A 27,261-nucleotide genomic window follows, 5' to 3' on the forward strand; every position below is an offset into this window, starting at 1 on the left:
AGCCAAAAATAAAACTTTTTAAAAATAATAATAAAAATATAAATAAAGAGTCTGCCTTCCAGAGATCATCTGCGAACATTCCCTGTCATACCACAGGTCCCAAACCTTTTCCTCCCTTCCTGGGGGAGGACAAGAATGTGACCCTGTGTTGAAAGGGACATGTCCTCAAGCTGCTCACTCAGGCCAGTCTGTCAAAGGATGTGTAGGGCAGCATCTGAAACGAGGCCATGATCAGGGTGCCACTGCTAAAGGGCAGAGCTGGACTGTGTACTTCCTTCCATTTACCCCTATATGTTGGAAGCCTTCTGTGGAAAGCCAAGTTGTTTGGGTTTCTTGTTTATTCTGAAGTTCCTCAAACTAGTTCCTCAATTTCAGGACCTGTCACTAATAACTACAATGAACTTGAAGCCTCTTCCCTTCCAAAGAGGCTGAGCCCGTCTTTCTCCATCTCCGAAAACAGGTAGACCCTGCTTGAAGCCAGTCCCACCTGTGAAAAGCAGAGTTACCAACCAACAGAGGAGGGAAGTGGTTGTGTTGCAGCAGGATTGACTATAGCCCAGGGAACTGCTCCTTGCTCAGAATCCAATCCGAAAAGTTAAATAAGGAAAAGTTTTTCACAAGCAGACCTTGCTTGCAATGATGACCTCAAGACTTGGCAAGATCCAGAAGTACATTTTGACTCATCAAAGAAAGCTGGTTGTGTTTGGCACGATTTTAGCGTTGAGGGCAGTGTTAACTGCACTATAATCTTTGGAAACTGATCGTTATTGAGCGGTACATGCTGCAGCCCCCACTTAATCAGAATATTCAGTTACACAAAATACCCCAACCTACAGATTTCAGTGATCCTGTGAAACTTTTGTATATAACATACATTAAAAATTCCTTGCTGTGTATTGTAGAAAATGAAGTGGTTGAGGTTTTTCTCAATACTACCCCGCCCCCCATTCTCCTGCGTAACTGCCTCTGTGGATCAGTGATGCCCCAGTGGCATCTTTTCTATATACTGTTGGCTCTCCTCATGCAAAGGATTTGAAAGTTGAATTGAAAATGTCGTTGTAATACTTTACTTTTAAAGTGTATACAATACCCTATATCAGGGCCTGGAGACAAAGTAATAACCGTGTTTATGAATTTAGTAACTGATGCTTGAGGCTTTGCTATTAAAAACAAAAACAAAAAACAGTAAAATAGGCTCAAGAAGCCTGGAGCCAGGCTTTATATATAAAATGAATGGTGAATTTGAACGTTTTCATACTGTTGGTCCCTGGGATGGGTCCAGCTGTGCTGGGCATGGGTGGGCTAAGGAACACAGGCCTGCCACATGCTTGGAGTCTCTGATCCCCATTGCCATTTTAAAGTTGCTTTTTCCAAAACAGAGGCTGGCTGTGTTTATGCTTCCTAACTGAGATGCTTCCTCCTGGGTCAGTCCCTGGGTTTCTCATTAACAAACCTTTGGCTTGTGGCAGCTTCTGCATTTGGGTCCCAATTTTTAAAGCTTGAATCGTTTGAAAGTGGATTCACTGTCATGGTTAAGAGTATGGACTTTGACATAAAAGAGTCCCACATGCAAATCCTGCTTTTCTGCCACTTCCTTGCAGTGTGACCATGGGAAAATTACTTGACCTACTGAGCGTCAATTTATTCCTCCATCTAAGGGGAATGATACTAGAGTTATTGTGAGGATTCAAGAAGTAATACACATGTAATACATAGCAAGCATTGCCTAATGTACCTAATACATAGCAAACAATAATAGCCGTCATTATTATTTTTATTATTATTGACAACCGGCATGTAATTCTGTGTATACATATAGCAGCAGGTTGTTGAAAACACCCAAAGATGTCCACAGGACAACTGATTTCGGCTCTAGGTGCCGAGGAGTTCTGGGTCCTTGTTAATTGTGCACTGGTGGGTCACTCTTGAGTCCATTCAGAGCTGAGGCACTGCCAGGAGAGAGAGGCTGGATGGCGTGTGCAGAATGCTCTTCAAAGAACAACCCCCTCAGGAATTCCCTGGCAGTCCAGTGGTTAGGGCTCTGTGCTTCCACTGCAGGGGACACAGGTTCAAGCCCTGGTCAGGGAACTAAGATCCCGCATGCAAGGCGAAGCCAAAAAAAACCCAAACAAACAAACAACACCCCTGTCATGGGTGGTCCTTTTCCTGCTGGCCGCTCCTGCCTCCCTGCTCTTGGGATGCTCCCCTCCTCCTTTGACTGTGCCCGTTCCAGACTTTCCTTCTAACGCTAGGGCTGCTGGCTGGTGGTTTCAACTCTGCACAGGCAAGGACTGTCAAACAACTGGCACTTCCAGTCCCGGAAAGGACTGCTCATCTTGTAACAGCTTCCCTCTCACTGGAGGTTCTGCTAATGTTTCTAGAGCATCCCCTGTGTGCCAGGCACCCTGCTGGGCATTTAAACATTGTTTCTTGTGTTTAATTGTCCTGTAAAATCCTGTTATGTACGTTTGAGGATCCTTATTTAACAGATGAGATACCTGAGTCTCAGATTAAGTTATCTGCCCATGGTTATACACCAGATTCAAACTCAGATCTTTTTTTTCCTTTTTTTGCTGTACGTGGGCCTCTCACTGTTGTGGCCTCTCCCGTTGCGGAGCACAGGCTCCGGACGCACAGGCTCAGCGGCCATGGCTCACGGGCCTAGCCGCTCCGCGGCATGTGAGATCCTCCCGGACCGGGGCACGAACCCGCGTCCCCTGCATCGGCAGGCGGACTCTCAACCACTGCGCCACCAGGGAAGCCCCCAAACTCAGATCTTTTGATGGCAAGACCATCCTGTTAAGTAGCTGGATGGCCATCCCTCAGGATCATTGAGTGCTATGTTGGAATAAATGACGTCCAGGGCCCTTCTGATCTCAAGGTCATTTTGAGATTCCTTGATCATCTATTTATCCATCCACCCATTTGCACCGACTAGATAAGCACCTTGAGGGCAAGGATAGTCTTTCTAGCAAATAACTAGTGTAGTGTTTGGTAACCACCTGTGCTTAAGTGATGGATGCTGCCTACTTCCCTGACACATAGAAACAGGAGAGAAGAAAGGGCCACTAACCCACTAAGAAAAGGGTTACCCAGGAATTCTGATCCCAGCAATTTACCACCTAGAGTTACTTGTAAGAGTGCACAAAGAGGGAATTCCCTGGTGGTCCAGTGTTTAGGACTCTGCATTTTCACTGCCGAGGGCATGGGTTCAGTCCCTGGTCAGGGAACTAAGATCCCACAAGCCGCAAGCTGTGCGGCACGGCTGAAAAAAAAAAAGAAAGAAAAGCGCACAAAGAAGTGAATAAAGGTGTTGTTTTGCAATATTACTTACAAGAATAAAAAATGGAAACAATTTGAAAATCCACCCATAGAAGAAAAAGTGAGAAAATGATAGTACATCTGTACCATAAAATCTTATGGAACCATTAAAAAGAATGAGATAGATCTACATACACTGAAATGGAACAGTATTCATAATTCATTGTTAAGTGAAAGAAGCACCGTATAGAATATTATGTATGTATAATCCTATGTTTATTTTAAAAATGGTCCCAGGGCTTCCCTGGTGGCGCAGTGGTTGAGAGTCCGCCTGCCGATGCAGGGGACGCGGGTTCGTGCCCCGGTCCGGGAAGATCCCACATGCCGCGGGGCGGCTGGGCCCGTGAGCCATGGCCGCTGAGCCTGCGCGTCCAGAGCCTGTGCTCCGCAACGGGAGAGGCCACAACAGTGAGAGGCCCGCGCGTACCGCAAAAAAAAAAAAAAAAAAGTCCCAAACTCTATGTTCGTATATGTACAGTAATGGAACTAGAGGGGTTTACACCAAACCTGTTTCTAACATTGCAGGGAGAAGGGAATGGTGCAGGGATTTTTTTTTAATATATACACTTTTTGTATTGTTTAATTTTTTATAATGAACAAGTATTATATTTGTACTTGAAAACAAAATAATTTTTTTTCTTTTTTTTTAAAAGAAAGAGCAGTGTCAGATATACAAGGAAGCAGTGTCAGATATACTAGCCTGAAACCCTTGCCTCTTTCAGGTTCCCCAGGTTGGGACCAGCCCTCAGATCCTACCCCTTGACATCAGCAGCCACCGAGGGGCCAGTGGTTTTCTCTCAGGTCCAGTTCTGCTGTTTCCCACTCTTTATGGGGCCACTTGTGCCCACGAGCATGTCTTACCCAACATCTTCACTGCTGCATACACTTGTCATTGGATGGTTATAAAGTAAAAGCAGGGAAGCACTGGCCATCAGAGTTGAGGACGGCTGGCACAGCGATCGCTGAGCACCTTCCTGCTTCTTGAGTCCCAACGGATGAAACTCACAGTCCCCCAGGGAAAACTAGAAAGAGAGTGAAAAGAAAACCAAAACCAGGAGGGACAAGCTTACCCATCTCCAGCTTCTGTTTTAGCGGCCCTGCTGCCAGAACTCACTGAACAGCCCCCAAGTTTCTGGCAAGGTTTCCTGTGTGTGTGGTGTGTGTGTGCGGGGTGAGGAAGCAGTCATCACGTATTTATGAAGCCCCAGTCACAGATGTGGACCAGACGCCTCCTAAGTTCTCATCCCATACCAAGAGACCTTATTTTAGTTATAGCTTGTTTTCACTGTAAAAGTAATACCTCGCAGAGAACATCTCTGGAGGGATATGTAAGAAACTGGTAATGGGGATCCCCTCAGAAGAATGAGGGAGTGGTGGGAGGGACTTATATTTCTCATTGTTTATCCTTTCTGTATTTTATTTTTACCATTTGGAAACATCTGTTGAAAAATGAAGACTGGGAAAAGTAGTACTTCCTCACTGTAAAAAATGTGGAAAAATTAGAAAAGTATAAAGAATATTACCACCACCAAGGGAGAACCATTGCTGCATGTCTGTGCTAGGTGTCTGCATTTTTATAAATGTTGATAAAATATACAGACACATGCTAGGTGGGATCATACCTTAGATATAATTCTGTATCCTTTTTCTGTTAACTTTGTATCCCATAAGCATTTTTCCATATAGTTAAATATTATTTGTAAGCATTTTTAATGGATGTACTATGACTTATTTAATAATTATCCTCCCCGTGTAATGAGACATTTTTGTTTCCGTGTTTTACTATTATAAAAATACACTGAACGTCTTTGTACATCTTTTCCCATATTTCTATCTGCTCCACACCTCCTAGGTTGCAATTATGGAGCTGTGCGCACAGGAAATGGCTGCCTTCCCTTGGTGTATGATTTATCACGTTTAGAGTTCTTTCACCTACATTATTTTATTTAACGAGTCAAGGGAGTGAGGGTGAGGAGAGTAAGGAGACCAGGTGCTATCAGCGGGGACTTCCTGGAGGTGGAAGGCCTGAGCTTCGCCTGGGAAGGACAAGCAGGATGTGCAGCACGGCCCACACAAGGACGAAGCACACACGGAGACCTGTAGATCTGAGTAGCCAGCGGGGTGTTGAGAGATCAGACTGGCCAGAGCCAAACCCTGTGTTTAGGGAAACAGTGGTAAGACAGATTATGGACCACAGAGTTGGGACCAGACCCATAAGCAGTGCACAGCCAACAGATGTCTTTGAGCTTGAGGTTATCTTAAGGACATCATGATTTAAGATTAGCGTGGCCTCATTGTGAGATGGGAGGGGTCAGGGAGAAGCTGGAAGTGGGTAAGGCCTGTGCTAATAGAATAGTGAGGTGACTTCGTGTCTTAAACATTTGAAAGGGCCTGTAGACAGCGGTGTTCCTGCACATGTGGGGCTGGTTAACCTTTTTTTTTTTTAATGTCTTTATTGGAGTATAATTGCTTTACAATGTTGTGTTAGTTTCTGCTGTATAACAAAGTGAATCAGCTATACATATACATGTATCCCCATATCTCCTCCCTCTTGTGTCTCCCTCCCACCCTCCCTATCCCACCCCTCTAGATGGTCACAGAGCATCGAGCTGATCTCCCTGTGCTGTGCGGCTGCTTCCCACTAGCTATCTGTTTTACATTTGGTAGTGTATATATGTCCATGCCACTCTCTCACTTCGTCCCAGCTTACCCTTCCCCCTCCCCGTGTCCTCAAGTCCATTCTCTACATCTGCGTCTTTATCCCTGTCCTGCCCCTAAGTTCATCAGAACCATTTTTTTTTTTTTTTTTTTTTTTTTTTTTGTGGTACGCGGGCCTCTCACTGTTGTGGTCTCTCCCGTTGAGGAGCACAGGCTCCAGACGCGCAGGCTCAGCGGCCATGGCTCACGGGCCCAGCCGCTCCGCGGCATGTGAGATCCTCCCGGACCGGGGCACGAACCCGTGTCCCCTGCATCGGCAGGCGGACTCTCAACCACTGCGCCAACAGGGAAGCCCCATTTTTTTTTTTTAGATTCCATATATATGTGTTAGCATATGATATTTGTTTTTCTCTTTCTGACTTACTTCACTCTGTATGACAGACAGAGCTGGTTACCCTTGATGTGTGGTGGGAATTAGGGATGGTCATAAATTTTATTCCATACATTTCATCTACCTGGCAGTTTGACCTATGGAACTGGCAGTGAGATTGAGTTTTGTGGGCGTGACAGGTTTCTTTTTTATAACTGACCTGTAAGATTTTAATGATTAATGTATTACATTCACATTTCATATCCTCTTTAATGGGAAATGCTTATGCAGAACTTGCTCTCCTGGGAAGCAGGCCTCAAGCTGGCGAGGAGGCAGGTGTTGAGATTCCTCCAGCTGCGTTTCACTCAGGGTGCTCCTTCTTCCGATGTCTGTTTCTAGGTCCCAGTGCTCACTCCCTTTCTCTGCCGAAGGGGAAATTAGCAAGCCTTCCAGAGGCCTGTAACTTGTGATTTTATCAGCCCAGGCTGGGCAGGTGGTGGAGAGTTCTGTCCCAATGGCAGGATTTTCATTTAATGCCCAGCATCCACCATCTGTCCTTACGCTGTAGGTTCCTCCATCTAGAACTCTGCCCCTGAATTAGACGCCTCTCGCTCTTCTGAGAATTTCACCCCTGGGGGTGTATCAGGACCAAGCACAATTCCATGATCTGGTACCTGAACTCCACAGGCAACCTCATCTCCTGCAGCTCTCGACAAGCTTTGCTCACCAACAACTTCAAGCTGTTTGTGATTCCTACATAGATTCACCCCTGTTCCTTAACTTTTGCCATCCCCTCTACTTGGAATACCCTCTCCTTTTTTCTTGGGAACTTCTCACTCACCCCTTGAGACTCAGCCCAGGTGTCACCTGCTTTAAGAAGCCTTTCCTGATCCCCACCAGGCTGGGCTAGCTGTCCCTCCATGTGTTCCCACTGCATCTGCTATGTGTCTGTGCTGTCATTTCATCTCTGTGTGGTAAGAGACTACTTGTCTCTTTCCCCAGTAGACTGTAAGCTCTTCAATGGGCTGCTGCATCTTCTCCCTCAGCGTACACCCAGTGCTCAGCAAAGCCCCTATACCCAGCAGACCAATACATGTTCAAAGAATTCTGTGTTATAAGATCCTGCAGTTCCCTGCAGTGTGACAGGACACTCCGAAGGCAAGACCTTACTCATCCAGAAAGCCTCAACCTGCCACAAGTCTCTGGATTTAGAGGCTCCTTGTTGCATGCATATAAGTGATTGTTATATCTTTTTGTCTTAAGTATTTGGTCTGATATTAACATTAAATGTTTTTGGTTAGTATTGGCCTGGCATATCTCTTTGCATCCTTTGTTCTCAATCTTTCTGTATAATTTTGTTTTGTCTCTTTTAGTTAGCATCCAGAGGGATCTTTTAAAATCCTGATTGTCTGACTTGAAAACTTAATGTTTTAAAGCGCTTTAAACTAATTTTTTTTTTTTTTTTTTTTTTTTTTTTTTTTTTTTGCGGTACGCGGGCCTCTCACTGTTGTGGCCTCTCCCATTGCGGAGCACAGGCTCCGGACGCACAGGCGCAGTGGCCATGGCTCACGGGCCCAGCTGCTCCGCGGCATGTGGGATCTTCCCGGACCGGGGCACAAACCCGTGTCCCCTGCATCGGCAGGCGGACTCTCAACCACTGCGCCACCAGGGAAGCCCTAAACTAATTTTTTTTTGAGATTTTAAAATTTCTTTATTTTTGCTATTTTCCCAAAGGCTTGTATAATGTAGAAACCATCCTATATATTTGATAGAAAAATATAAAACTACTGGATTGTTTACTATTTTTGACTTATAAAAATGATGACTTCATATTGTTCAATCTAAAAGTTTCCTCATTTAATCACATATAATTTTAGTCTGTTTGAGAAATACTTTCCATTGATTTGTTTGTTTCATCTATCTGTTCTTGGACATTTTCTATTTGGCGAAATGTTCATGGCTATCAAATGTAGTTTTTGTTTTTAGTGGTAAAATGAGCAAGTTATTTCTGTTTCTCTTTTACATTATAAAATAATTTTTTTAATGTAGACCATATGTGCTTATGTAGATTAAATTCTTTTTTTTTAATAGATCTTTATTGGAGTATAATTGCTTCACAATACTGTGTTAGTTTCTGTTTTACACCAAAGTGGATCAGCCATATGCATACATATGTCCCCATATCCCCTCCCTCTTGAGCCTCCCTCCCATCCTCCCTATCCCCCCCCTCTAGGTCATTGCAAAGCACCAAACTTATCTCCCTGTGCTGTGCTGCTGCTTCCCACTAGCTAACTATTTTACATTCGGCCGTGTATATATGTTGATGCTATTCTCACTTCGCTCCAGCTTCCCCCTTCCACGCCCTGTCCTCAGGTCCATTCTCTATGTCTACATCTTTATTCCTGCCCTGCAACTAGGTTCATCAGTTCATCACCATTTTCCTTTTTTTTTTAGACTCCACATATATGCGTTAGCATATGGTATTTGTTTTTCTCTTTCTGACTAACTTCACTCTGTGTGACAGACTCTAGGTCCATCCACCTCACTACAAATAACTCAATTTCGTTCCTTTTTATGGCTGAGTAATATTCCATTGTATGTATGTGCCACATCTTCTTTATGCATTCATCTGTCAGTGGACATTTAGGTTGGTTCCATGTCTAGGCTATTGTAAATAGTGCTGCAGTGAACATTGTTGTACATGTCTCTTTTTGAATTATGTTTTTCTCAGGGTGAAACTAATTTTTTTTACATTCAATTGTTAATTAAATTGACCAACATATCGTATCGATCCCTATGCCTACCGTTGTTTCTTGCATCCCATTTCTTCTCTGGTTTACTTTTCTGCTTGCCAAGGCACAGCCTTCAGTGCTTCTTTCCCTGAAGATAGTACCATCTTTCCTGGAACTCTTGTTGCTGTGTTTGTGTATTGTGTGGATTTTTTTTTAATTGTATTAAGAAAATGAAATGACCTGTTAAAACTAATCAAGTGAAAACTGGTAACATCCCAGGAACACGTACTGGAGTAACTCCACTAGAAGTCTGACCAATTTATTGGTGATCCAGCCCTTACTGATGAGACCCCTCATTTTTAGTTCTTGTCCTTCCTGCCTACACAGGCTAAGAAATTATTACCAACAGTGGGCAGATCCTGCGGGTAAAATAGGGGTAGTAATGTGCACATGGGTAGTAATATTGCTCAGTTCCCGAAGTTCCAGGTACCCTTGCCAACAACTTTTATCCTAGAAAGGAACTAAGGATCCTTGGGTCCCAGGGGAAAGGGCCAGGAGTGTCCTGCCTTTAGCCCTAACCCCATGTTAGATGTTCTAGTTGTATAAATTGGGCCTTATTAGTTTCTGCAGGCAGTTTACCTCTCAGAGCCTTAGTTTCTTCATCTGTAAAAATATTACCAACCTTGCAGTGTTGCTGTGAGGTTCATCAATAACATGGATAAAGCCCCTAGCACATGCCCAACACACAGAAGATGTTTAATGAATGGTAGTGACTGTGACAGTCCCTGGCACTTAGGAGACTGTCATTTAATACCTGTTGGGTGAATGCGGGAGCCTACCGGAAACGGTTTCATTGAGGAGATAGGTTATAAAGGATAGGTGAGATCTGGACAGATAGTAATAAAGGAAGAAGACACTCTTTACAGGGAACGGGATGAGCAGAGGAAAAGAATCAGGCTCACCCGTTGCTGCCCTGCTCAGGGAAGTGAAAGGAGCAGTGTGGCTGGAACAGAGGCTGAGGGTAGGGGCTTGGGGAGGATAGGCAGGGCAGAAAAGGGAGCTGGGATTGAGAACACATGGGGATCTCTGGGTCTGCCTGGCCAGATAGCCGTTTTGCCTGGCCAGGTTACTCTGCCCAGCGCTTGCCCTTGGTTCCCCTTCCTGCACGCCCCTTGTTCTTGATAGGCAGAGGCTGGCCCAATGTGGCCTAGTAGCCGGGCAAGCTGAAGGCTTAAAAGAGGAAGCGTCAGAATGAGATTGGTTTTCAACTAGTATCTTATTAAGGAAGTTGAGTTCCTCTACTTCTGTTATTTGTCCCCTCTGGGCATTCAGAGAAGGACAAGTTTTTATTTCCAGATGAAATATCATGAGAGGGATTTGCCCTGGTCTGCCCTGGCCCCTCAGTGGACATTTTCAAGATGGCCCTATATTTCTCTTTGATATACAGAGAATCAGGGCTGAAGGTGTTGAGTGCCTTAGGTAAGGCTTGACACCTTGGCTGTATGATGCTGAAACAAAGAAGTCCCATTGTCTCAGTGAGGGCGTTTATGAGCTTCTGTTGGCCAGGCAAGGTGATTGGCATTTCATGTACTCTACCTCCTTCAGCCCTCAATGCAGCTCTGAAGAAGCTATGAGAAGAAACTCAGTGGCCTGCTCAAGGTTTAGCATGAAGGCTGGGGAGGCAGCAGTGCACGTTCAGCCCCACTTCTGCAACTTGTCCCTGTGTGACTGTTCTGACAGGCTACTGAACTTCTCTAAAGCCTCCGTTTTCACATCTGAAATTGACATTAATAATGGCCGTGCTTAGTAGATATTGACAATTATCATTCTGAATTGGAGTCATCCAGCCCTCAAGTAATCCTGACAAATCAGTGGCATTTGGGAAACTAGAAGGAACCTCAAAAGGTTTCCTAGGCCACTAGTTTTCAGACTCTTTTTCTTGGAGACTAGGATTCTGGGGAGGTCTGTGGTGGATGAAGGGAAGCTGAGTATGTGTGGCCCTTGCCCACCTTCTTCAGCAGAGCAGCTGTTTCTAATGTGAATTACGTAGCAGTTGCACATTTCTTGCTCTTTTATATTGTGGGGGTTGAGGTGGATTTCATTTAATAAAAATGGTCCTGCTGCTTTTTAAAAATAGCTTCCAAGGCTTGACCTCATATCTCGTGGTTCCTAATCTAGTGTTTTTACTGACCTTACTAAAACAGGGAACTGAAATATGATACATTTTAGAAAGGTTGTCATCAAAATTTTAAACATTATTCTCGTACCTTCCAGTTAATCAAGCACTCATTTAGTCTAAACCCCATTCCTGTCCCAGAATCCTAGGAGCAGAAATTTTGCTGTCAGAGAAAGCATTGCTATCATAGCCTCAGACGAGAACTGTCTAATAGAACCTTCTGCGGTGATGGAAATGTCCTCTCTGTGCCCTGTCATATACGGTAGCTAGTGTAACTGAGGAACTGACTTTTAAATTTTATTTTAAATGAATTGATTTAAATGTAAATAACCATGTGGCTAGTGGCTGCCATGTTGGACAGCACAGCCTTACAGTATAGAGCGGGGGTCAGATGGCAGTCCCTGGCCTCTGGGCATGGGAATCATCCAGAGAACTTGTCAAAAGCACAGATCCTGGGCCTAGTGCCCAGTGGCTGATTCAGTAGACCTAGGGCGAGTGCATCTGAGGTGGTCATTCTAACTTGCACTCAGGTAGGAAGGCACTACATTAGTGAGCTTTCCCTCGGCGTAAAAATGTGGAGGCAGAGCAAGCATTTTGCCCTGGCCTTGATCTTCTGGGGAGACTAGAGCAACTTTCTGAGGAATGTCAGACCCTTGGAGGATATGATGAAAGCTATGGACCTCTTCCCTGGAAAAAAACAAAAATAGTGTCTAGGGCTCCCAGACCTCCTTGAACCCACATTAAGAACACCTCAACTTGGACAGAATATCTTTACTAGCTGGTGAGGGAGTTGAGCTTGAGCCCAGGGTTAATCTGGTACCATCCCGCTCATTCCTACCCCCGGATCCCTCCAGGGGGTCATAGAGGCACCACAGAAGAGAGAATAGGCAGTGTATGTGGATCAGGCCCTGAAAGAATACTGAATGAGTTCTGCCCCTTTCCTTTCCCCTTGTGTTTTCATAGCCTTGTGGGTGAGCTGAGAGGGTGTGGCTATTGTCACTGCTCATGTCCTCGGCTCTGATACAGAGAGCAGAGGGAAGAATGCATCTGGGGCCCGAGTGGAGCTGTGGAGAGAGTCCAGCTGAGTAATGGATCAGGATTTTGACTTGCCTTCAGAGGCAGAGACACAACGGGCTCCCACTTAGTCCTCACTTCCCACAAGCTGCAGGAGTGAGAGAGAAGGGGCAAAGCTGCGGGGCTCTGGGCTGGGGCAACGAGCCAGGGACCGAAGCCCAGAGCTGGGCAGGCCACCCAATCAGCAGCCCCAGGCTTAGTGCAGAACCCCATTTTTTGTAGATCAGAACCCATGTAGAAGTGGGGAAGAGTGAGGAAGCAAGCGTGTGTATGTGTCGGAGAGCTGCTGTCAGGCCAAAGTGTCCTGAAAATAGCCTCTTGAACTTGGAGACTGTCGGTGAGGGTCTGAGTCATGGTCATGTGGCACAGGAAAGCCAGACACAGGAGAAGCTGTACAGCTCCCGGGCCGAGATTTCGTGCCCCTGGGAGGTGAGGGTCAGCCCTGTTTTCCCCGTGCCCTTCACAGATTCAGCTGCCAGCTGCTGGGTTAGCTTCTCAGGCCGCCTTGTTCCTCTCTCTGCCTGATAGGCTGCCGGATGAGTCATCAGGGAACTACAGAGGAGGAGGCCCCAAGCTCAGCTGCCTCAGCCTCGGCTTCTCTGGGACAAGGGAGCCTGGAGTGCTCCTGGAAGGAGGATCAGGAGCCTACCTAGCCACCAAGGTGAAAGGGCAGCTTCTGGGGGAGGGGGTGCCCCACAGCCTGTCTGGAGGAGCTCCAGCTCAGGATGAGCCGTGTCAGGCAGGACAGGCCACTTGAGCCTGAGTGCAGCTCTGTAGACCTCTAAACATCTGGGTTTAAGATCTTGCCCTCGGAGCAAGATTGACTGCTGGCCTCATTTCTCTCACCGTCAGATGAAACTCTCTCTTCCTCCCCGGTGCTCAGCATCACCCTTTGATTCCGCCATGCAGCTGGCACTGGCTGTTTCGTCTATGCCCCACTCTGCTCTACACCGGCAACACCACCTCTCACCCTCAGAAGCCTTCTGCCTGGGGAGGACCACGACTTTCCTCCTTGTGTTTGCCTGCAGCCCAGGGGACTGGGGAGTGGGCAGCACAGCCCACTAGGTCTGGCCCCGCACTGCCCCACACAGGCTGGGTGATCTGGGGCAAGTCTCTGCCTAATTAAGCCTGCAATTCTTCAAATAAAAGTGAGAAGAGGGACTTCCCTGGTGGTCCAGCGGTTAAGTCTCCATGCTCTCAATGCAGGGTCAGGGAACTAGATCCCACATGCATGCCACAACTAAAGGAGCCCGCATGCTGCAACTAAGACCCAGTGCAGCCAAATAAACAAAAAAAATTTTTTTAATGAGGAGATTAAAGCAATGTCCCTATAGGCGCGCTTCTAATACTATTAGGTTTGAAGGCCTTGGGGTCTGTTTTTAAGATCTCATTTCCCTTATAAAGAGGCTGAGAGAGGTGGGCCCTACTCTAGGCCCTGGATCAAGTCCTTTTTGGAGATGGAAGGGGCTGTGGAGGTATGGGCTGGGATGACAGTATGGTTACAAGTGATACAGCCTGCCTTGCAGGGCTTTCACCTAATTGAAGTCAGAACACCCCTTAGACTTCTTAAGGTCATCAAGAAACAATGAGGCCACCCATTCAGCCTCCTGAGCATCGGGCCTGCAGGACCACACCCAGGCATCCAGGCTGAAAGCTGGAGCTGCTGAGTTCAAAGCTAGAAGGCCCTTGAAGACACCCGCCACACCCACACCCCAGTCAAGCTGACTCAGCCTTTCGTAGCCACTGTGGTGAGGCAGACGCAGTAGAAAGGAGGTTTCAGCCTAGTGTTTCCCAGCATCCCACTGTCTCTTGTAAGCTTCCAGCCTGATCCGGCAGAAGGTCAGAGGTGTTGGAGGGTCGGCTTCCCACGGTCTGCCTTTCTCGCGCAAGAGCAGATGGAGGAGTGATCCGGGATGAATGGCTACCGCAGGGAAGACCGCATCTGTTAGTAACAGCCTTAGGACCAGGCTGCCATCAGAGAGCACTTATTAAAGGCCTGTCTGCAGCTGATGCCTTCTCAGGCTTTGTCTCAAGCAAGTCACGATCCAGAAGGGCCCTGCCCTTGGGAGTCCACGCCCCAGTCTTTAAAAAGGCTCCCAAATGGTAACAACCTCAGGGTGGTGCCATTCTCTTCCGTGACAACCGTAGCCCACGTGCTGCTTGCACAGATTGTCACAACAGTGGGCTCTCTCTCCCCTCTGGCTCTACGGGAACGCAGAGCTGGTAGAGATGGAGCCCAGAGAGAGGTGACGTCTTGCGCTTTGTCCTCATATTTCTAGAGGTGTCGGTTGGTGTCCAGGGCTCTAATATAAATTCCACTACTAATGTTGCCTGAAAGAAAACTGATACTTAGGAGAGGTTTTCAGCAAATGAGTTTGGACATTACAGAAGGAAGCATGTCAGTTCCTTCTGGAGAGCCGCAAACAGATGCATCTCGTGAAAGGAGCCAAGTGCTGGTACTGCCATTTGCTTGCTGGTTTTTCAATTTACAAGATTTCATTTATGTGTATGCATGTAATGTTTATATAAATATACACACAAATCTCTCTCTATATATATACAAACACACACATCTGGATGCCTATGTACACACACGTGTGCACACACACGTATACATACATGTATCTACCTCTAGCTAGGGAACAAAACAAAACCTTGGTTCTCTCCACTTGGAGAAGAGCCATCATGGATGGTGCAGGCATGTCCTCTACGAAGCAAGGCTTCTGCGGAATCAGTGATGTGACTGATGGTTTTGGAGTATAGGATCCACCACCCTGTTCTGGGGAAGCAAAGTTCACCACAAAACAAACAACAGAAAAAGATTCAGAAAGAACCAACCCAGATGTTGGTCCACATCTCTCCTGGAGGAGGCGGGCTGGAGTTCCCCTTGTGGGGTGGAGAGAGGGGCCATTTACTGTGGAGGGGCCAGTAGGACTGGGGGGCTCACCCCACGTGGAACAATGGTGAGGTTGCCATTTGGAACATTTGGAGGGATAGCTATGTGTGGCATGAGGAAGTAGAGACCCTTTGCCCCCTGCTTTTCTCCTCCCACCCAAGCCTGACACCTGGGCGCCTCGGGGTCTGGGGGTGACCTGCTCTGTGTGTGGTCTCTCACAGGGTGAGCGTGAGCCTGGGAGATGGCAGTGATGGAAATGGCCTGCCCAGGCGCCCCCGGCTCCGCAGTCGGACAGCAGAAGGAGTTCGCCAAAGCCAAGGAGAAGACACAGGCAACGGAGACGAAGCAGAGCTCCGTCCACAAGCTCGAGGCCGTGGAGAAGAGCCCCATGTTCTGCGGGAAGTGGGAGATCCTGAACGACGTGATCACCAAAGGCACAGCCAAGGAAGGCTCCGAGGGCGGGCCGGCTGCCATCTCCATCATCGCCCAGGCCGAATGTAAGGGGCCCTGGGCTGGGAGTGTTGGCAGAGAGGGCAGGTGGGGAGCCTGCAGTGGGTGCAGCGCTTGTGCAAGGGTGGTTGGGCACCGATGGGGCTGGACTCGGGGTCCCCCTGTGGAAGAGGGAAGTCAAGGTGACCACCATAGAAGACTTGCAAGACACACCTGGGAATTAAGCCAAGGATCAGTGTGAAGTGGGAGCTCGAACAGTGCAGGGGAGTGAAGCCCAAGAAGGGAGAAGTGGCAGACAGAGGCCTTGCTCATGACCAGAGCAGGGGAAGGGAGCTGGGAGACAGGAATGCTTGGGCTCCAAGGTCCTGGGCCCTCTCTGCAGGGCCATCAGGCAGGCCTTCTGCTGGGACCTTGGGCAGCCTGAGCATCTCTGGAGAGGCCCAGGCAGGAAAGGCCAGGTGTCCCGGAAAGCCTCTCTGGGCCCTGGGCCCTGGGCCCTTCACCTCCTTCACGCCGGTGCTTGCCGCCCCCCAACCCCCGCAAAGAATGAACGCCTGCCCTTGGGCCTGCAAGGCCGATGCAGGGTCTGCGGGGCTTCCCGGGCTGATCCTTTCTGCTTCCACTCACAATACCTCAAGATGGCTTGGAGCAGTGGCTGCCACCGGAGCCTGAGAAACTCCCAGGGGCGTGGGGAGGGCCAGGAATCCCCTCTCTACCCGACACCTACTCTCCACCCCAGGAGGTTTCCTTGGGTGGAGCCTGGCGAGACCTACAGCTCATAATGGTATTTTCTCACATACACACATCCTTCCCCTCATCTTCCGCTTCCTTCTGGCTGGCCTTTGACGAGAGATGAGAGAATAAAAATTAAAGTGGAGTGAGTGACATGGTAATGGTAGTACTGCACACGCGTGCGCGCACACACGCGTTATTTGTAATAGTGTATATTTGTTGAGCTGTTACCGTGTGCCAGGCACTGAGTTGAGTGTTTTATATAGATCATCTCACACCTCACAGTACGTGAAGTGAGGTGGGCACCCTGTGATCCCATATTGTAGGCACGCCCTGTGCCTTTGACCCTCAGGCTGGGAGGGAGGGGTGAGGCTGCCAGTGAGAGGAGGTGAGCCGCCAGGCAGAAGGGGTCTGGGAAGGAGGAGTGGCCGGGAGGGTATCTGCAAAGTGCCTCTCCTCTAAGTGCCTCTCCCCTGTTCTTTCTCTCTCCTTTCTGCTCATCCAACCCCTTTGCCTTTACTTAAAAGGTGAGAATAGCCAAGAGTTCAGCCCCACCTTCTCAGAACGGATCTTCATCGCTGGCTCGAAACAGTACAGGTAAGGTCAGCTTGAGTGGGGTGGCAGGGAGCTGCCGCGGGGGCGTCCCCACCCCAGCTGCTTGCCCAGGCCGCTCGCAAGTGACCCCTGGCTCCTTCCTTCAGCACCTGTGGTTTGGCTCCTGGAACCCACCCAGGCTTCCTCGCTGAGCTGCTCTCGCAGCCAAATAAGCTTTTCAAAAGCTTTTCCCAGCATGTGGGTGACTGCCTCTGGGTCACATCAGGGTCACATCAGCTTGACGTTTTATTTTTATTCTCCTCCTCGGAGTCCTTGCTGCTCCCCTTCGGTTCCCATCAGTAGGGAGGATGCTGGGAACAGGAGGCACTTTGCCGCTGGTGCGTGACCACGAGTGCAGGCCCAGAGAAGCCGCTCTAACTCGGGGAGAAACCTGCTGTGTCTTTCCTTCTGTGAGACACACCCAAGGAGGGATGAGGGCTTGGAAACAGGCAGGGACAGACTTGCAGCTCGGTGGCCCTGTAGAAAGGAGGCCAAGTGAGGCTCGGCCTGTTCCCAGCCTCCCCAGCCCCAAAGAAGGTTTTTGGCAGCTGGAGGTTGAACCTGGAAACAGTTCCTCCCCTACCACCAGGTGGACTTCTTTATCGTTGGAATTTGGGAACTGCTAGCAGGAAAGTGACCAACCTCAGCTGCCCCTGCTTTGGAGGCAACAGAAGCCAACTCAGAGCCGAGAATGCCTGCCATGGGCTGTGGCCCTCTGAGCCACATGCCCCGCTGCCGGGACCTCTCAAGGGCAAGCCCCCCTTGGAGAGCAGGGAGAGAACCATGTCTCCCCCTCCACCCAGAAGAGCGGTGTGCACTCTCACTTTAGTAAAACCACTGTTGATCGGAAGCTTGCTGTGGGGCCCGACACCGAGGCAGGCTTTTTAAATGAGCTATTTCATTTAAACCCCATCTTCGCCCTGCCCGGCAGGAAATGCCACCTCCATTTTATCAGTGAGGAGCCTAAAGGTCTTTGGGGCTTAGGAACTTTCCCACGTTCACACAAGTCCTGACCAAGCTGGGATTTGACCTCGGGTCTGTATGACTCCAGCCGCAGCTACCTGAGCCGTTCTGTCTCCCTGCCCCCTCACACTCAGAATGCGTGTCTGTGTCCCCTTGCTGACAGCCAGTCCGAGAGTCTTGATCAAATCCCCAACAATGTGGCCCACTCGACCGAGGGCAAAATGGCCCGCGTGTGTTGGAAGGGGAAGCGTCGCAGCAAAGCCCGGAGGAAACGCAAGAAGAAGAGCTCCAAGTCCCTGGCTCAGGCAGGAGTGGCCTTGGCCAGACCCCTCCCTAGAACCCCTGAGCAGGAGAGCTGCACGGTCCCGGTTCAGGTGAGACCCGCCCCTAAGCCCAGACCCCTGTGCCGGGTGCCCCCTGGGCTCATGGGCCTTCGGAACAGCACCTGTGCCTTGGCCCCAGCCCCATGTCCTAACAGCTGTGTTTCCCCCGCAGGAGGATGAGTCTCCGCTAGGCACCCCGTATGTTAGAAACACCCCCCAGTTCTCGAAGCCTCTGAAGGAGCCAGGCCTTGGCCATCTCTGGTTTAAGAAACTCGGGGAGGGCCTGCGGCCAGCGCTGCCTCGACCGGAACTCCACAAACTGATCAGCCCCCTGCAGTGCCTAAACCACGTGTGGAAACTCCACCACCCCCAGGACGTAGGCCCCCTGCCCCAGCCCGCGCACCCCTTCCCCTACAGCAGACGGCCCCACCCCTTCCCGTTCCACCCTCTCCAGCCCTGGAAACCTCACCCCTTAGAGTCCTTCTTCCTAGGCAAACTGGCAAACTGTGTAGACAGGCAGCAGCCCCTGCCCGGCCCTCCCCTGGGCAGACTGGCCTGTGTAGACGGCCAGAAGCCCCTGCCTGGCCCACATGTGAAGCCCAGCTGCCCGTCGCATGGCTCGAGTGACAAGCTGTCCATGGAGGAGTACCTCGTGCACGCTCTGCAAGGCAGCGTGAGCTCCGGCCAGGCCCGCAGCCTGGCCAGCCTGGCCAAGACCTGGTTGGTGGGGGGCTCCAAGCCTCGGGAGCCCAGCCCTGAAACCGAGGACAGTGAGGGGGTCCTGCTTATTGAGGCGAGTAGTCCCCAAACACACGTACACCTACCACCGCCTCCACCTCCAGGGCCGTCCACCTTCACTACCCCCCTTCCCTTCCCCTTTTCCTCTAGTTCTCTTCCTGGGTCACTGTGTAATGTTATGTGATTTTCCCAAACTTAGATTTCTGGGTGTTATCCCGTCCATCTCTGACACACTGTCCCTTGTCCCCCGCCCCTCTTCACTTCCTTCCCTTTCCTCTACCACTTAGCTCCTGAGGCACTTTTTCTCATGGTCAAGGCGGTTGACAATTCCGTTCCTGTCCCACAATCACAAGTCTGGGGAGGAGGTTTCCTCATCGCAAGGGTCGGCTTGCCTCCGCCCGTGAAGCTCCCCCTTGCCTTCGCCTGACTCCTGCAACCCCCTCTCTGGGTCCGTCCCCACACCCCGACCCCGAGCCCTGCCTCAGACCTGCTGGTGTTCTTGGATGCGAGGGCTCAGCCCAGCAGCCTGGCAAGGGCCACCAGTTGGAGAGCCTTCCTCACTGTAACCCTTCGTCCCTCCACTGCCCTGGCCACTGAAACCGGCCTCTGTCTCCCGCCAACCCCAGAAACTCAAGCCGGTGGATTATGAGTACCGAGAGGACATCCACTGGGCCACGCGCCAGCCCTGCCTGGGCAGAGGCTCCTTCGGAGAGGTCCACAGGATGGAGGACAAGCAAACCGGCTTCCAGTGTGCCGTCAAAAAGGTATGCCGGGCTCCGGGGCTGAGGAGGGAAGGCGGACAGGAGGCCTGTCGCGTTCCCTCTGCTTCCTTTCAGGGTTAGCACAGGGAGGCCGTGGGTCTGACTCTTTAACGGCGTCTGGCTATCCTGGCTGCCCTGGGTCAGCTGGAGCTGGAAGGGGACAGTCCAGGTCATGTGTCCCCGCCTGGGTGCCACACTTGGTGTGCGTGTATGTGAGGGAGCATGAGAGTGTGCGCACAGCCTGGGCCACTCCTGATGCCAGGCCCCTAGAGCACATCAAAACCTGGAAGATGGTTGGATTGTCATGAAATTCATGTTGAGCTGAAACCCCTCAACTACATAGTGGACCAGAAGGTAATAGCAAGAGCATAGCCTCCACCTAACAGGTGCTTCCCGACGGAGGCCGTGCACCTTGGGAGTCAGATCTGACTTGAGTTTGGGCTCTGCCTCCTGTCGGCCGGAGGTACTAGGTCCTGCGAGATGGACATGAGGAAACGAGACTTAGCAAGAAGCCCCAGGCTTGTCCGACTGTAGAGTTTGGCTTTGAACCTCTCTTCGGGAAGGGACGGGGAGGAAGACTCATGCTTCTAGGATTTTGATTAGAGGCAGAGGCCTGAGTCACCTCTCCCACTCCCTCGTCTCACTGATGTTAGAACTGGAGACCAGAGAGGGTCTGCACCTTGCCCACAGCTGCACAGCTGGGCCTGGAACTGAGGCCTCCTTCTGTCAGATCACACTGCCCAGGCCTAGCAGTCCTTGAGGGTGTCAGTCGTGCTCTCCTTCAGATACCATTTCTCCTCCTCTCCTCTCCTCTCACCTTGACTAGAAGCCACCTTGTCCTTGACCCCAACTCAGCCTGAGGGCTAGCACCAAGGACTTCCTAAGGTAGAAATCAGAAACATTTCCATGGGCCATTTCCTTGGCCCTTGGGCAGCGTGAAATAAGCTAATTCAAAGATGGACCTTGCTTTCAAATGGCTTTTGTCAAGGACACTCTGATCCCCAAAAGGAAAGGGACCAAACAGCCAGCCCAGGCAGGTGCATCCCACTCAGGCCCCACGCAGAGTAGGCACTGCTGCCGCCACTGTCTTGGGTGCCTGTGACTTTAAGGGGCGATGGTACAGATTGTGTTGTGAGTAAACCTGGCTTCCCTGGCTTGTGTGTGACCAGGTGTTAGAGTTCTAAAGTTTGGGCCTCGGGGTGATGGGATGAGAGAGGGGACTATCCGTAGGTATTACCCCAAGCTTCAGACCTACTGTGTCAAATAAGCCAGCTCCACCCCTGCCCACCCCCACCGGCCAAAACACGTGCTTAGTTCTTGCCAGCACGGGTCATCATCTTTCGCTGGGATGCCAAGGCCACGTGCCTGACCTCCTCAGCTGCAGTCCCCTCCCCAGGCCACCGGAGAAGGCTCAGCTGTTCCTCCTGAGAGGCGGGTGGGAGGAGGGCAAGAGAGTGTGAAGTGTCCTGGAGAGGAGCGCCCATGCTGGGGAGCTTAGTCACCAGGCTCCTCAGCTGTTCCCCTGCTGAGGTTCTCAGAGTCCCAGGCAACAAGGTAAACAACCCTAATATAGTAGAAGAGGACAGAGACTCCATTTCTCACCTCCCCAAGGCAGTCGGACAAGCTCCAGGCACAAGGCACGGACTTGCCACCCCCAGAGCTGCTGCCCCAGGCCCCCAGAGCCAGCCCTTCTCAGAGCTCCGCCTCCCCCATCCAGGATCTTAGCGGGGCTGGCTTTTGGCAGCTCACACAGCTGCCTTTGGTCGGGCAGACCACCCCTCCTTTCTCTCCAGGGCAGCGGGGTAGGGGAGGCAGTAGTGTCCTTTAGCGATTTCAGCTGGAAGATCTCAGAAACAGTTCCCTGCTAGCGGGTAGGGGTGGAGGGTGGGGACCAAGGATCAGAGGTCAAGCCGCACAGGGGGTCAGAGCAAGTCTGCACACCCTCTGACGCTCCCTAGGGAGGATCCAGCATGTGGAGTATCCTGTGGTGACATCAGCACCCCATTGGCCCTCCTTCTAGAACATTCATGGCCCCAGGTCAGATGTTGATTGGTCACAAGTCCAGGGCTTAATGTAGGGTTTGGGGGTGGGGGTGGGGGTGGGGTTAGGGTTTTGTTTGAGCTTACTTTTAATTTCAAATTAATTGAGGCTCATTGTAAAAGAATGATACCGAAAAAGCAGAAGTCCCTCTGTTGCCCAGTCCCCTTCTGAGGTAACCAGCCTTTGACATAAATCTTTTTTAGACTTGTTGCGCATATATAAACATGTAGTTTTTCTTTGATTGAAATGAGATGGCACTCATTTGTTGTTCTGTACCATGTTTTCTCATGTAATAGTGTATCATGGATAGATTTCCTTATCGGTACATATACATCTGTCCAGTGCTTTGTTGTTTTTTTTTTTTTGCGGTACGCGGGCCTCTCACCGTTGTGGCCTCTCCCGTTGCGGAGCACAGGCTCCGGACGCGCAGGCTCAGCGGCCATGGCTCACGGGCCCAGCCGCTTCGCAGCATGTGGGATCCTCCGGGACCGGGGCATGAACCCGCGTCCCCTGCATCGGCAGGCAGACTCTCAACCACTACGCCACCAGGGAAGCCCTGTCCAGTGCTTTTTAACAGCCAGTGTGTAAGTTCTTAACCTAGTCAGTGAAGTCTTAAGACTTATGAAGTCATAAGATCCATGAATTCCTGGAACTTTATTCTAAAGTGTGTATGTGTGTGGCAAGTGTGGACACACACACATTTTTTATTTATTAGATTTTCAAAGGGGTCTGTGGCTCAAAGAGGGTTAAGAACTGTGCGTTTGAGAACATCTGGCTCGAGCATGGAGTTCTGGGAGCCTCCTTTTGCCTCTGCCCTGATCTGGGGTAGTGTGGCCTTGGCCAAGTCCAGCCAGCTGTTGGTACCAAGCACCTGTTCTGTGCCAGACGCTGTGCCAGGGAGACAGAGGTGTGGAGTCCACACGCCTGACCTGAAGGAGCTCAGATTGTAATGGGGGGTGGACACTTACATGGTGTAACGGTGGTAGAAGCAGCCATCAGCCGGGGACATGGTAAAGTCAGCCGGGACAAGTGTTGAGAAGGAAATCAGAACAAGGACCGAGGGGAGAATATCTCGATGGTGATGGCGAAATAAGGCGGAAAGCTAGGTGCCAAATACTGTGTGAGTCACCTTCACATATTTATGTTCCTGGGATCTTTAAAAGAACTTATTAGAGTTGCTGTTACTCCCTTTTTTACCGATGAAATAAAATGGATACGAATACTAAAGAAAACAAGAGGGAAAGTTTCAAGAAGGAAAAAGCGATCCGCAGTGTAAAGCGTGCAGGCAGTTAAGCAGAGGGAAGGGGCTTGTGGATTTGGCAGTTAGGTGATTGCTGACCATGTTTCCACCTGGGTAGGCGCGTGCCTGAACGTAGGTAAAAACGTCCCAGATGTAAAAGCTAATATACCTGGAAGGGCCTTCAGCGAGGTGGGGTAGCTGGGAGCTCTGGAGTCAGGCTTCCCCCACCAAAATCCCAGCTTTGCTACTTTATATCCAGTGACCTTGAGCAGATTACTGGTCCAGTCTTCAGCTTCCTTGTCTGTAAAATGAGATGATATCACCGCCTAAGCTATCGTAAGATGTAAACGACTAATGCTTATGAAGTGCTGAGCACAGTACCTGGCACGTGTTAAGTGGGCATTAAATATTAGTCCTCATTAATTAACATCCTCATCAGAGTCCAGCCTTCACTTGACAGACACAGACACTGAAGTCCAGGGAGGAGAGGTGGCCGGACGGGCAGCTGGCCTGGACCAGGAGGCCGTCATTTCTCCCTTGGGACCGCCCTTTCAGCCTGCTCTCCCTGGGGCTGGCCCAGACTTCTAACGCGCCTTGTGTTTTGAAGTGTCCCTTCCAACCCCCTCTGATCTGGGTGGTTGGGAAGGGTTTTAATATTCCTGGGACACTCCAGAGGACTTACGGATTTCTTCACAGTTAAAGCCGAGGCTCCCAGACTTCCTTGGTTCACAACCCTTAATGTCTCAGTCATTTTTTCAAGGTGCTCCAGGCCAAAACAAGTACTGACCAGTTCCATTTATTAAATAATTGGGTCAAATAATAAGTCTTTATCCTAATAACCTAGTAGCCATTTGAATAACAACACACATAAACTGAGAGATAAATTTTGCTCTTAAACAAGCGTTATTTACTAACGGGATGCATGCCTTGTTGGGCAGGCACAGCTTCTCCAACTCAGAAATCACTGGACACTGTCACTTTCATCTCCTGCTCCACATTATCCCCCTGAAGTACCTTTCTGTCACAACAGCCTCCAAAAACCTAGCTTCATAAAGATATATCATCAAAAGAATGCAGTTCGATCGTTGAAACTGAACTGTCTCACGCTAGTAGTTTGTGTGGTGTCCCCAGATGTCATTCGTTGCTGTTTCCCTCAAATGCAGAATACCCTGTAGCCCCCTTCCAAGTTCTCTGCGGTGCCCCAGGGCGCTTCACCCCACAGTTCGGGAACAGTAGGGTTAAAGACGTTTGCTAATACCAGTCCGGTTGGTGAATTAGTTCCAACTCAGGTTCAGAGCTGGAAACACTGACAGGGAGTCAAAGTTCATGTGAGTTGATTAACCAAACCAGATATTCTGCAAGTAACCAGAAGAGGGACATTTTCCACTGATAGGCTAAAGTCCAAAAGCTGCACAAGTCCGCAGGTCTCGGAAGAAAACTGCCAGAGGCCCTGACTGACGGCTTCCAGGCTGGTTTTGTTACCACTCGTGCCCCCTGGTGGCGCTTCTCAGGGCTGACATGAGAACCAGCTGCAGCCGGAAAGGACAAGTCTGTGTTAGCAAGTGTAAGCATTTAGTAAGCTGCTCTTATTTGAGCTGGAGGGAGGAGGCGGGGAACTGGCATTTCCTGAGCACCCACTAGTTGCCAGGCCTGGTGCTGGTTATCACCCCTCCAGACCCCCACTCGACCCTGGAGCAGATGCCACTGTCCCCACCGTTCACATTTGGAGGCACATAGCTTGGGGGAAGTGATCTACCTCTGGAAATGGCCGGGCCAGGGTCTCAGCCCAGGATGTTTGTATCCAAGGCCTATTTCTTCCCTCCATGTCATGCTGGTCCCTGCAGAAAGGAGTGGGTGGTCCCTGGCCTGCCAGGCCCCTGTAAGAGGGGCCTTGGCCAAACCCCTCCCCACAGGAGAATCCTCTCCTATGCCCAGATTCTGGGGAAACAGCTGCAAACAGAGTAAACAAGCACTACCCCATCCACATGGACATTTTAGCCCTCAGGGGAAAAGGCAAATAATTATGAGCAAATAATAAGTGCTGAGAAGGATGCTGAGGGTCCAGGGGCACTGACAGAGGCAGAATCTTGGCCGCATCAACTCTGGCTACAGAAGCCCAGCATCTTAGGAGTAGAAGTGGATGTTGATACAGAAAATGTCCCATGACCTAGAAACTGTCCAGACATTTGGGCTGGGGAAAAGAAAGTTCTGTGTTTGGCAGATCTCTGAGGGTGGGCAGCATGCCAGGGGCCTGGATAAGGATTGTAGTTTTTGTGACTATATTTCCATAGGCATCAGCACTGAAGAACTTTAATCAAGTGCTAGGCGTTGACTCCGACCCCCAGGGGGCACAGTTTAGTCTCTAAGGGTCCAGTAGGCCCACTAGGGCCCCTGCCTGGCCTCAGAATCGTCACCGGGAACATCAGCGGCCTCTGTGCAGGGAGCTTCAAGGGTCCTGACAGGATGCCAGGGAAACAGCCCTGGTCCGTCACCCTGATTCACACCCACCTCTGGGCCCTTCCAGGTGCGAGTTGAAGTGTTTCGGGCTGAGGAGTTGATGGCATGTGCGGGATTGACCTCACCCAGAATCGTCCCTTTGTATGGAGCTGTGAAGGAAGGTCCTTGGGTCAACATCTTCATGGAGCTTCTAGAAGGTAAGGAGCCAGCCGCCGCTCCTTCTCCCTCCACATTCAGAGCCAAGGGTTTCCCCGAGTCTTGCCCAGGTTGACCCTCGTCCCCAGTCAGTCCGGTTTTTTGTTTTGTTTTTTTGCGGTACGTGAGCCTCTCACTGTCGTGGCCTCTCCCGCTGCGGAGCACAGGCTCCGGATGCGCAGGCTTAGCGGCCATGGCTCATGGGCCCAGCCGCTCCGCGGCATGTGGGATCCTCCCGGACCGGGGCACGAACCCGCGTCCCCTGCATCGGCAGGCGGACTCCCAACCACTGCGCCACCAGGGAAGCCCAGTCAATCCGTTTTTACTCTCTTGACCCTGTGACATGAGCAAGAAAGGCCTGCTTTCTACCACCTGCCCTTCGGAGGCCCTTGCCCTTGGCTGGCTTGCAGGCCTGGAAAAGCCCCATGTAAAGACTAGCCATTGGTCTCCTAGGTGGCTCGCTGGGCCAGCTCATAAAGCAGAGGGGCTGCCTGCCGGAGGACCGGGCCCTTTATTACCTGGGCCAGGCTCTGGAAGGGCTGGAATACCTCCATACCCGAAGGATTCTACACGGAGATGTGAAAGGTAAGGCTCAGGGCGCCTGTGGCCCTGGTCCCCGTGGGGCTCCTTCCTCACCCCACCCTGCCTGGTTTCCTCCCAGGTCTTCTGGGCCTGCTCCAGTAGGAAGGGGAAGTGTGTTCTCCCAGCCCTCAGCCTGGCACTGTAGTTTCCAGTGGGCGATGCCCACAGAGAACAGCAGATCAAGCTCCTACCGCACTGGTGACCACTGGGGAAGGGTGGGGACAGCAGAGCTGAGTGGCACTGTCCCCTCACCCTCAGAGATCCTGCCTGCTGCCTGCCTCCAGGCTGAACTGATTCCCTCCTCCCTCCCTCCATGACTAATGAAACTAATCAGAAGCAGCAGGTGCCATGCAGGGTCAGCCAGAAAGTCGCCTCGCCGGAGGCGCAGATTGGGCTGGGGCCCTTGGTGACTCACCTGTTCCTCTTCTTCCCGGGGGTGGCCTGGCAGCCGACAATGTGCTCCTGTCCAGCGATGGGAGCCACGCAGCCCTCTGCGACTTTGGCCATGCTGTGTGCCTTCAACCCGATGGCCTGGGGAAGTCTTTGCTCACAGGTACGCCCCTCCCCGCCACCGCTCCCCACAATGATAATAGCCAGTAGCCTTTACTATGCATTAGCCATGTGCCTTCTGTACTTCCTTAATGGCAATCAGAGATGTGAGCACTTTAGGTCCACCAGGATGCTTCAGCCCCACAGCAGCCCTAGGTTATGAGGCTTTTGTTGTTAGGCTTAAATGCAATGATGCACATCAGGTGCGTGTTTCTGCTGTTCCTGTTATACAGGGAGGGGAACAGAAAGGCTGGGTGCCTCGCCCGAGGTCCCCAGGTCTCCTACCTCAGAGCCCCCAGAGCTCCACCCCTCTCGTCCAGCCTTTCCTGGGGAGCTGTGCTCCCAGCCTGCGACCTCAGCCCTCCTGTGTCTCTGAGAGCACAGTTTCTGAAAGCAAAATGGGAAGGCTG

General features: G+C 50.6%; 1 protein-coding gene across 3 annotated transcripts in view; it reads left to right on the top strand.

Annotated features, from left to right (window-relative positions):
* Positions 1-27,261, top strand: part of MAP3K14 (mitogen-activated protein kinase kinase kinase 14) — a 43,073-nt gene that overhangs the window by 7,848 nt on the left and 7,964 nt on the right. The window contains exons 2-10 of one of the 3 annotated variants that reach the window (XM_030848967.2): positions 12,860-12,992; positions 15,449-15,724; positions 16,937-17,006; positions 18,130-18,340; positions 18,462-19,082; positions 19,654-19,791; positions 25,593-25,722; positions 26,174-26,305; positions 26,751-26,855. In XM_030848967.2, the coding sequence (XP_030704827.1) occupies positions 15,469-15,724; positions 16,937-17,006; positions 18,130-18,340; positions 18,462-19,082; positions 19,654-19,791; positions 25,593-25,722; positions 26,174-26,305; positions 26,751-26,855 (1,663 nt within the window). In that variant the 5' untranslated portion in view covers positions 12,860-12,992; positions 15,449-15,468. The remainder of the gene's footprint in view (positions 1-12,859; positions 12,993-15,448; positions 15,725-16,936; positions 17,007-18,129; positions 18,341-18,461; positions 19,083-19,653; positions 19,792-25,592; positions 25,723-26,173; positions 26,306-26,750; positions 26,856-27,261) is intronic. The other 2 variants (XM_030848968.2, XM_070044510.1) reach the window with 2 other exon arrangements.

This window comes from Globicephala melas, chromosome 20 (assembly GCF_963455315.2).
Source record: "Globicephala melas chromosome 20, mGloMel1.2, whole genome shotgun sequence".
Classification (NCBI taxonomy): Eukaryota; Metazoa; Chordata; class Mammalia; order Artiodactyla; family Delphinidae; genus Globicephala; species Globicephala melas.